This window comes from Cydia fagiglandana, chromosome 2 (genome assembly GCF_963556715.1).
Source record: "Cydia fagiglandana chromosome 2, ilCydFagi1.1, whole genome shotgun sequence".
In the NCBI taxonomy this organism is placed as follows: domain Eukaryota; kingdom Metazoa; phylum Arthropoda; class Insecta; order Lepidoptera; family Tortricidae; genus Cydia; species Cydia fagiglandana.
Window position 1 is genome coordinate 26,530,902 of NC_085933.1, and position 11,641 is coordinate 26,542,542.

The 11,641-nt window shown below is 40.6% G+C and overlaps 1 protein-coding gene across 1 annotated transcript in view; it reads right to left on the reverse strand.

Annotated features, from left to right (window-relative positions):
* Nucleotides 1-972: 972 nt before the first annotated feature.
* Nucleotides 973-11,641, reverse strand: part of LOC134679545 (V-type proton ATPase subunit C) — a 175,292-nt gene continuing 164,623 nt past the window's right edge. The window contains exons 6-14 of the mRNA XM_063538503.1: nucleotides 9,027-9,124; nucleotides 8,264-8,352; nucleotides 7,600-7,698; nucleotides 6,020-6,143; nucleotides 4,951-5,082; nucleotides 4,151-4,248; nucleotides 3,369-3,507; nucleotides 2,070-2,173; nucleotides 973-1,607 (exon numbers count right to left, since the gene is read on the reverse strand). Coding sequence (XP_063394573.1) covers nucleotides 2,081-2,173; nucleotides 3,369-3,507; nucleotides 4,151-4,248; nucleotides 4,951-5,082; nucleotides 6,020-6,143; nucleotides 7,600-7,698; nucleotides 8,264-8,352; nucleotides 9,027-9,124 — 872 coding nt within the window. The 3' untranslated portion in view covers nucleotides 973-1,607; nucleotides 2,070-2,080. The remainder of the gene's footprint in view (nucleotides 1,608-2,069; nucleotides 2,174-3,368; nucleotides 3,508-4,150; nucleotides 4,249-4,950; nucleotides 5,083-6,019; nucleotides 6,144-7,599; nucleotides 7,699-8,263; nucleotides 8,353-9,026; nucleotides 9,125-11,641) is intronic.

Below are 11,641 nucleotides of genomic sequence, written 5' to 3' on the forward strand. Positions count from 1 at the left end.
TGTGTCCATGTTTGCTAGTACCATAGACAAAACTGCAAGTTCATTAACCCTTGGGACGCCTAGTGCCATATCCGTACCAGTCCTGTCAACTGCCGGAGGGTCTTCAATTTTTGTACCCGTCAACTGCCTAGTCCCAGATCTGTACAAAGTGTCTCAACTGCCTTGTGCCTTATCAGTCACCAAATTTATTGTATTATATTTTTACAATTTTGAGATCTAAACACTTACAAATAGAGTTTTATATCATTTGCACAATATCACTTTTTTTTGATCGCGGCAGTTGACGGGTACAAAAATTGAAGACCCTCCGGCAGTTGAGGGGGATGGGACGGATCCGGCACTAGGCATCTGACGGGTACAAGTACGTTTGTCGGTTCGGCGTTCCAGGGGTTAAGAAAAATAACAATGGGCCATCATAAGCGCAACCTTATTACTTTTATGCAGCAAATTCTTTGAATGCAGGTGAAGGCTCCACCTGCATTGAGGCACAATGCAATGTTATTTGCATGTAATTGTATGAAGGTTTAAATAGACAGAGCATGTATTTTCAAGGCAATCTGAATTAAGAATATTATTAATTTTAATCAGTTAGCACTGGAGAATTATAATATATCAGATCTTTACCCATTTACCAAATCACTCTCTTGTGCCTGTGACTGCGTGGAATGATGATGATCGTTAAAAACTATCCTATGTCCTTCCTTGGGCATCAAACTGTCACCAAACCAAATTCCATCTAAATCAAAACAACATTTTAAACATGAAGTGGAGACAGACTGACAAGAGTTACTTTCGTTATTATAGCAAGTACTAGGTTATTGGCCACCCACTACATACCTAGTAATTGGCTACCCTTAATAAGGCTTGAATTGGCTTGTTTCTTTCGGATTTGTTAGAAGTGCCCAAAATAGCAGTCACCCTAGTAGGGATGGTTGTTCAAGGTTAAAATTAATAACAAATAAAACACACACAAACAGTAACTTGAATAATATTTTTTATTTTATTATGTACTACACAAGTTATGACGAGGAATGTTCTTATTTACATAGTTCTTTTCCATTTCATTAACTCCAATATAAATATCTGTTGAACATTTATTATACAGCATCAAACGGATGATATGCAACTAGTCTACTCACGCAACTCACATAATACTGAACATAAGATTGTTGCGCTTGGAACATAGCAAAGCTAAACACTTCCAAATACCTTATTTAAATAACAACTTACAATAATAACATAATAGAAAACATGCTTAACAAATGTCAGTTATAATAGACAAAAAAAAAGTTACTGTTTTTTTTATGAGACATTGACAGGCCGTTTATTATGCCAAATAAAAAGGCACAGAAAATTGGCCTGATTTTCAAAAATGTTACTATTGTAAGAATTCAAAACATACAAACCTGCCTCGAAATGTAAAATAAAACAAAAACTGTACATGGTAAAATATATCGCAAATGATTTTATTCATACAGGCCACGTGTATATATATTTTGTCGGTTGATAAATATTCTATTTAAAAATATAATTATTGTACAATTTTTTTTTAACAGATTGCAACTATTTCTTGCGGGCGCAAGCCGGGCGACATGTAGTTATTTTACCTGCGACAAAAAAAACCAAATAATAATAATAGGTAACTGAAACAGGGCTATCTATACGGCAGTCGCTTAAAAACTAGTGCCTACGCCAAGTCTCGGGATTAGTTGCCAAGAGGACCCCAGGCTCCCATGAACCGTGGCAAAAAGCCAGTACGGTCACGGTCAGCCAAGAAAGTGGTTTACCACTTTTCGACTCTATTATCTGATTGATAAAAAGTGGTAAACCACTTACTTGGTTGAGTGTACAACGCGAGGAAGAAGATGAATACCCTCCAACGGCTCAAGGAGCTACTTAAAGTATTTATTCAGTTTGATGAAATTTAAATCATATTCAATTGGAACAGTCGCATTTGTTTTGTGTCGTTCAATTTTGAAACAAAACCAAAATCAACTCTATTCCCTGCACTAAAGGTTCAAATTTCTCTGGCAAATTATGGGTTTTTCATTTGTATATCTGGGCCTTACCTAGCTATGGCCTAGGCCTTCTCAATCATGTCGACGTTGACCTTGTAGAACACGTAAGGGAAGTACTCCGACTGCCCGAAGCCAAGACCCGCGAGTTCCGCCGTCTGAAACACATTCAAAAACATATTGAGAAAAAATATGACGTGAACGTAACTTACTTTCTAAGCATCTGGCTCATACTGACATAATAGTGCGAGCGAGATGTATAGAATAGTTATTTGTTTTACAAGGGTGTTGTTTTACCACTCGTGCTAATATTGATACACGAGAAAGCGAAAGATTCCAATATTGAACTACGAGCGTACAAGCGAGGGGTTCGAAAAATGGAATCTTGAGCGTTGCGAGGGTTTCAAAGCACGAGGGTTAAACAAAACCGGTCGTCAATTTAAATCCCTCCTAAATTGGAGGAGGGTATCCCAATATGGGACTAACCCTAAACTCCTCTAGTTTGCTATCCTTCCTGTACTTGGCTACAGAAACAGCTACGTATTTGTACGATTTCATGTACATATATTTTTTTTTACCAAATTTCTATAAAGTTATATACCTACTGAGTATAATTGCATGAATTATATAGTAATGCATGTTAATTATAAGATGTAATAATGTTTTGAAAAGATGTGTCCCGCCGAGTTTGTTACTGGTCCCATATTGGGATACCCTCCTCCAATTGAGAGGGGATTTAAATCTTCTCGAAGCAGAGGTGTAGGGCTGGAGCCGGTATAGCTTTATTTGACGTTCATCAGCGCATTGTAATATGCCTACTCGAATAAACTATTTTTTATCTTATCTTTTATCTTATCCTGGCTAAAAATCTTGTATGCTCGTGTTACTTTTTGACATTTAACAATTTTAACACATATGAGTGAAAGAACAAGGATCTAAGTCAAATGGCGCTCTAAAAGTTGTAATCATGTGTCGAAAGATGGCAGTAAAACTGTGGCTACAAAAATTACTTTCGACAATCCGCCTCTATACTAAATTCTCTTGACCTTATTCCGGGCGTCTGGCAGCTGTTCATCGGTGCCGCCGTCTTATATCATGTAGTATGTCGTTTCTCGACGTGGAGATGTATCCATAGAGCGACTGGTGAGTAGAAGGTACCCGAGCGCAAGGAAGGTCACCCATGAGGTGGACGGACCAAATAAAGGCAGCAATGGACGGCCCCTTGCACGAATGCGCTAAACTCACAGCCGTCAGGGAGGAGTGGAGGCGAGCCGTCAAACGTGTCACAAAGGGAGACTTCCAATGGACCACGACCGCTCTGTCAAGAGTGTCCCGATCAAGAGAGATACTCACGTCGGCGGCGTTGGCCCCGTGGCTCTGCGCGGAGTGGTCGAGGTGCGCGTATAGTTGCTGCAGCACGTCGCGCAGCTTCTTCATGCTCTTGCGGGACGGGACCATCACTACGGCCTGGAAGTTCACGGGGAGGCCGTATCTGAAAACAGAGTTTACGCGCCACATCATAAATAATAGTACTGGATACAATCAGGAGCTGCCAAGATGCTCAAAAATATCTGAACACGCACTCTAGCGCCTTGACAATAGAGGCGTATTCAGATATTTGTGAGCACCTTGGCCGCTCCGATATATCTGATGGCGACTGTACAGAAGGTTCACTCTCTAATAAAACGCGTCTATTACGACAGATATGACCGCAAGTTGGCGTAAGCGCGAGCAGGCGTCTGTATAGCAGTGCGCGGCAACTACTACTGCTAGACACCAAAACTGGTGTGGGCCGCATGTACTTGTAGCGCCACGACGAAATCGCTAAATGAACCACGTCTAGTTACGTAGTTACGCCTAAAACCTAGATTGTTTCATTTAATTGTTTTAGGTTGTAATTTTTACTATTTTTTACTGTATTTTATATTTACTTTTACACTTTTTATTATATTGTATTGTGTTATTTTTTGGGTTTCTTGCATGCCAAATAAAGAATTTATTAATTTTGATTAAAAAACAAAACAGGGTATTTTGTTATGAGTGACCATACTCTGAGGGGTGGATATGTGGTCAATAGTGGTCATACTGAACAACTTTTACTATGAGGCCGACCCCGAAATGTACATAATACCAACCTGAGTACGGATTCTACGAATACACGCAGCGCCTTGACGTGTATCCAGGCGCAGAAGCACTCGGAGAAGTTCACCTTCAACCATCGGACCAAGGGACCCTGTGCAACAGAAAATAATCAATCATTATTCTTGTCGTTTAGTTTTTTATCCAATAGACCGCCTATTAGATGCTAGAGTCTAAAGTCATCTTGATTGCGTGACTCCAGCAAGCCCAGGAGATTGGAAATAGTCCTTAACCATGTTCACCCTCAACGAAACGGAAAATAATGTAATTTTCCTGATAACATGAAACATAGAGTCATGAGCATAACGATGACACGTCGTTTATAATGTTGTTCTCGTTGAGCTCGCCCACAAATAAATTATCAATGACGACAATATTGAGGCGAATGACGATCACCAAGCGGCCGGTGACGGTTTTGAGGAGGATAATGGCGGTGTATAGGAGAACAATGACGATGTTTAGGAGGCTAATGACGGAAATGAAGAGAATGACGTACGAATTGCTTCTTCTTGTCGGTGACGAGCTTGGTGATCTCGTTCTTGCCGGCGGAGAGGTCGTTCTCGTTGTAGGAGAACTCGCGCACGGTGAACTTGTTAATGACTACAATATTGTTGCGAATGAAGATAATCGAGCAGTCGGTGACGTTATTTAGGAGAATATGATGATGTTTAGGAGGACAATGACAGTGTTTAGGAGAATAAGGACAATGACTGTCTTTAGGACGACAGTAACGTTGCTTAGGAGGACAATGACGATGTTTAGGAGGCTAATGACGGAAATGAAGAGAATGACGTACGAATTGCTTCTTCTTGTCGGTGACGAGCTTGGTGATCTCGTTCTTGCCGGCGGAGAGGTCGTTCTCGTTGTACGAGAACTCGCGCACGATGAACTTGCGCTCGCGGGCGTGCAGTTTGAACTCGTCCGCCACCTGGGGATTATAAATGTGTTAGAAGATGCATAGATATTACATATATACATTTATTAAGGGTCTATTGTGTCCCACTGCTAGGCAAAGGACCCTATTGTGTTTCACTGTTGGGCAAAGGACCCAATATTGTGTCCCACTGGGCAAAAGACTCCCACAAAATCGGAACGAATGGATAGAGGCATTGTACATCTGACCAGTCTCTCAAAAAAGAGCACAAGTCATCGCCGACGAGGCCATTAAATACCTGAAAACCTCGTGACTCTAAAATTAATAAAGTTATGTTCAACGAGAAACACTCGATTTCCAAAACGTAATGAAAGTAAAATATCGCGACGAAGACAGAAACGTCAAACTTGTCACGTTTCAAATATTTCAATAGGGACCAGATCGAATTGAAACTGTTGCGAGACATACTAAACATTGAATAATTTTACGGTTTACGCAGCGTTCGCGATACACGGTCGTCGTGCACGCTGCTCGCACTGTTAGTGCTTGAGAAAGGAGACCTAGGCTCTCCGAAACATGTCGCGCGAGTGACTTAACACAAGGGACCAGAATGTTCCTAAAAGTACTTGATCCATAAAATAAGATTCTTCTTCTTCCTCGCGTTATCCCGGCATTCTGCCACGGCTCATGGGAGCCTGGGGTCCGCTTGACAACTAATCCCATGATTTGACGTAGGCACTAGTTTTACGAAAGCGACTGCCATCTGACCTTCCAACCCAGAGGGTAAACTAGGCCTTATTGAGATTAGTCCGGTTTCCTCACGATGTTTTCCTTCACCGAAAAGCGACTGGCAAATATCAAATGATATTTCGTACATAAGTTCCGAAAAACTCATTGGTACGAGCCGGGGTTTGAACCCGCGACCTCCAGATTGCAAGTCGCACGCTCTTACCGCTAGGCTACCAGCGCTTCATCCATAAAATAAGATTACCTTCTTGAAAAGCGTGACGGTGAACAGTCCGTAGTCGTTATCCTGGTGAACGAGCTGCGAGGAACGGGGCACGATCATGTCCGTGATCTTCTCGTAGTTGGCGTTCCAGTCGTTAAACATGGCCCTTTGAACCAAAAATAAAGTTGTGAAGGCTGTAAGCACGTATGTATGATACACTAGCTTTTGCCCGCGACTTCGTCTGCTTGGAATTAGTGACAGCAGCTAAAGTAGGTATAGCGCCTGGATAATGCTAATAGCATTCATTCGATTCGCGCATTGCTTACTTCAATTATTAGGCAATTCATTAACTCTTTCAATTCCACTCCCCTTTGCACTCTCTTCAGGGATTTCCGACATAAAAACTATCCTATGTCCTTCCCTGAGACTCAAACTATCTCTATACTTTCAACTAAATCGGTTCAGCGGCTTAGGCGGGAAGAAGTAACAGACAGACAGACAGTAGAGTAGTAGTACATTAGTATGGATTAACGGTTCTCTTTGACCGCCAAAGATGTCAACAGACGCGCGCTGTAGTCCGATATCAACCTTCGTTGCATTTGCGCGTTGGCGTCGCTTGTATTTCGCCCCTATGATTCGGTTAAATTATGTTCTAATGTATGGGCAAGAAAAACTAATTATAGCCAGCATTCTATGAATGTAGTATGATACCTTTGGGTATGGTGCTTTACGCACACTAGCGTCCCTCCCCCTCCCCCTGACGCAACCCCCCCTTTTAGCATGAAATATGTCCCGGTTTACGGTTTTTTTTTATTTTTGAGAAAAGTATTAGAGTTAGGAAATAAGTGTCAAGGTAAGAAATAATCCTTAATAAATTTTAAACAAAAAAGGTTATATACAACTTTTTAGTAAGACTCACCATATTCATGTATTAACTTGTTGAAGTTCATTATAAGTTAGTACGTGATAGTACTGAAAAAAATCTTATATGGAAAATAAGCTTGCAAGGTTATTGTCCTGTATGATTTCTTTTAGTACTATCACGTACTATGTTATATTGATCTTCTGCAAGTTTTTCAGCGGTTAAATTTTGTCGAAGTTTATCTAGCCATAACATGAATATGGTGAGTCGTATCAAAAAAATGAATATAACCTTTTTTGTTTAGAATTTAATAGGGAACATTTCTTTCATTGACACTTTTTTCCTATATTGTATACTTTCCCCAAAAAACTAAAAAAACTCCCAATCGGGATATATTTATGCTAAAAGGGGGGGGTTGCGTCAGGGGGAGGGGACGGGACGCTAGCTTGCGTAAAGCACCATACCCAAAGGTATCATACTACATTCATAGAATGCTGGCTATAATTAGTTTTTTTAAAAACACAATTTGACCGAATTACTATGGTATAATAAATATACTCCGCCTGGTACTCTCTTCCCGTCTTTTCTAGGTCACCTGACTGACACAAGCCTACGTCATCATGCGACAGCGCTAGATGATAACATGCGATAGCGCTATATATAGCGGCCATGTTATTGTGACGTAGGCTTGTGTCACTCTGGGAAGAGAAGACCATGTTTTATTAGACTATGGCCCCTACTCACTATACTCGATACTCACTTGGGCACGATGACGAGGAGTGTAACCAGGTACTCGCTGTCGAGGATGAAGTGCTCCTTCTTCACCAAGTCCGACAGGTTACGGGTTAGAAGACTGCCGCTGTAACGCACCAATTTCATTTAAATATAGCGTTATCTTAGCTAGGTCTATGCTAGGCCGAGATAAGCCTATAAAAATTTTAGGTGTCGTATTTCTAAAATCTCGCTACATTATTCTTTGACCACTTTGACATCCCGATGCCAGTCACAATCAGACAATCGTTACAATCGTCACAAACGTTATTGAAAAATTCTGAAAGTGAAAATATATCGAAATCGCTTTGGGCCAGCGTGGGGACTATAGCACAACACGGGCCTCGCGCACGAGAGTACAGTGGGACGTGTATACACAAAAATCGTTAGAAACAATTGAAATTGCATTAACGTTTAATTCTTTAAACTGTTCCATATGCCTTGAACCAAGCAGCAAAGTTTTTATTTTACTGTTCGTATGTTGCGTGTTCGTGTGTTGTGTGTTCGTGTGTTGTGTTCGTGTGTTGCGTTGTACGTACGTACAATAATTGAGATTGTATATAGCAGTTAATCTTAATGACATCACTTTAATGTGTGCACGATAGATCATATGTTTTTCAGTGTAGGCTAAATTATGATTATTGGGCACTTACGTCTGTTTCTTCTCAAGGTTCTGCAGGTTGCCCTTGAGCGCGTTGTAGGCGCTCGACTTCACCTTCAGGTCCGCGTCGATTTGCCCCACCTGCACAACAACACAACATATATAAACATCTACCTATAAAGCCGTTCAACGATATGATATGACACAGGACCTTTTGAATACATCAAACTAGTTTTTATGTTGCTGGATTCGTCAATCTATGCGTCCAAAGTTAAAACGGCCGTTTTGTTTCGAGTTCATAGATCGACGAATCCAGCAACATAAAAACTAGTCTGATGTATTCAAAAGGTACTTAAATACAAAATGCAGTACGTAGCGGCCCCTTATTTAAATATCTTTCGTTCAATTTAGATAATCACGATTATTTAGCAGTGGAGCTAGTAGGCACGTTGATGAGCTCTTAAGCAGACTATTTTTACAAGCTTTTATTTAGTTCCACCTTACCGTCTGTCTGTGTGTAATCAAATCTTGCAAGTTAAATTTGATCCACTTCCCGGTTTCCGATTGAGCTGAAATTTTGCATGCATGTATAAATCGGATGACAATGCAATATTATGGTACCGTCGAGCTGATCTGATGATGGAGACAGGAGGTGGCCATAGGAACTCTGTGATGAAATAACGTAACCTAATTGTGTTAGGGGTTTTTAGATATGCCTCGATGAGTATTAGTTGTCTGTCGTAAGAAAAGTACAGTCAGCGATAAAAGCTTGTCCCAAAAATGAAATTTTTGCCAAAAACTTATTAAAAGCATACCTGTTTGCTAATAATATCAGCGATGTTGCGCAGACTCTGCTTGATGGGGTACTTGGCCATGTCCCACTGGAAGCGAGTCAGGTAAGTGGGCAAGTCGGCTGTAAACAGACATCCGTTTTACACTTCTATTACACATTTGGTGAACATACTCTTTCGAGCAGGGACAGTCAAAGTCGTTGTAAATCGGTCTTTTAGCAAGAAGCTTATATAAGCATCTGGAGTTTGCAAGTAGAAAAAGAGGGATAGAAATATGACCTTGATTGACTCACACCTACTGCTGTTTACTAAAATTAGTTGAATCCATAAACGGCCATTAGGGGTCATCCATTAATTACGTCACACGTTTAGGGGGAGGGAGGGGGTCAAGAAAATGTGACATATTGTGACATGGGGGAGGGGGGAGACACAAACTTTGTGACGTCACTTTAACTCCATCAGTAACCGAAAATTTATTTAAATTATTTATTTCGCTGTACATTTAAATAACAAGTTTTTAAAACGAAAATAGTTTTTAATCGTTTAATTTTCTTTCCTAAGCAGTTTTGGGTTATAAAATTACTAATATTTATATCGTCAAAAATATTTTGATAAAATATTAATAATACTTAGGTACTTACTTAAGAGCGCTCTTACAAGAAAAGTCGAAATAATGCAAAATTGATGATACTAGTCGACGAAATTCAGGACTTTGTGCTCATTATTAGAAACAATGAGTACTTGTTCCAGTAAAAGCGTCTTCTTATCTTTTTAAATATCGTTGTAAATATTAGAAAAAGGACTTATTAAATTAGTAATGAATTTTTTTCTGATGGTCGTTTCCGAAAAACCCCGTGAAGCACTGAACGGCAAGCTCTTATTTGGAAATGTTGAGAAGTTTACTCTGCTAAACCTGGCTATTTTGTATTACTAATACCCTGTACTTTAGGCATATCAAACGATATTTTTCCTACATACCTTTGAGAAAGAGAAAATCAAAGTAAAACGAACTCAATTTTCTCTCCGAAACAAGTGTCAATTTCTACGAAGATCTACTTAATATCGAAGTCATTTTCATACTCAAGTAATCTGCAACGTTTGCTTATACTGTTGGTATACATTAGTGTTTATGAAATTCTACTATAATTTTTAGGCAATTTTTTGAAAACTACTCTATATTACCGATGACGCGCGCTCGCCAGCTCAGTGCCGCGGCAGAGCTTGTACAGGTAGGACGTGTGTCGGTCGGCTCCGCGCATTTTCAACGGCGACGACGAGGTTTTTTATCATTGTGTGCGGCGGGCGCCGTGTAAAACGATATACTGTGTGCGTGTAAACCGCAACGACAGACTTTGATCCTAGCACTGTTTTTATAGTATTATAATTTATAATGGTACAGTTTAATGAACTACCGGACAGGATTAAAAATATTTGAAACTACCTGACATTCTATATGTCCAATCAACCATGCAACTACACCACTATGTGTTTAGGCTCGTTTTATTCATCTCAACAAGATCTTTGACACAAGATAGTACTCAGGGTCTGATGATGGAGCCGGAAGGTGGTCACCGGTACCAATCAACCATGCATTAAACTACTTCGTGTTTGGGCTCGTTTGATTCGTCTCAACAAGATCTTTGACACAAGATAGTACTCAGGGTCTGATGATGGAGCCGGAAGGTGGTCACCGGTACCAATCAACCATGCAACTAAAACACTTCGTGTTTGGGCTCGTTTGATTCGGCTCAACAAGATCTTTGACTTAAGATAGTACTCAGGGTCTGATGATGGAGCCGGAAGGTGGTCACCAGTACCAATCAACCATGCAACTAAACCACTTCGTGTTTAGGCTCGTTTTATTCGTCTCAACAAGATCTTTGACACAAGATAGTACTCAGGGTCTGATGATGGAGCCGGAAAGTGGTCACCGGTACTAATCAACCATGCAACTAAACCATTTCGTGTTTGGGCTCGTTTGATTCGTCTCAACAAGATCTTTGACACAAGATAGTACTCAGGGTCTGATGATGGAGCTGGACTGTGGCCACGGGTACCAGTCTACCATGTAACTGAACCACTTCGTGTTTGGGCTCGTTTGATTCGTCGCAACAAGATCTTTGACACAAGATACTACTCAGGGTCTGATGATGGAGCTCGAAGGTGGCGACGGGTACCAGTCTATCACATAACTGAACCACTTCGTGTTTGGGCTTCGTGTTTGGTTTATCACCTAGTGTCAAAGATCTTGTTGAGACGAATCAAACGAGCCTAAACACGAAGTGGCTTAGTTGCATGGTTGATTGGTACCGGTGACCACCTTCCAGCTCCATCATCAGACCCTGTGTATCTTCAGTTTCTTGTAACTTGTTTCTTGTAAATAGCGAGCGAAGCGAGTACCTATAATTTCTTTCGAGTAATATACGTTCATAAGTACGAGTATGGGGCTATTCATAAATTACGTCGTTTCAAATGGGAGGAGGGGGGGGGGGGTCTGGACATCGGATGATGGTAGCATGACGTAGGAGGAAACAGAGTCATCCGAAGCATGATTTTTGGATGATTTGAGAGATGGGGGGGTCAAAAATAGATGACGTAATTTATGAACAGCCCCTATGTACATTTGCACTGCATTTAGT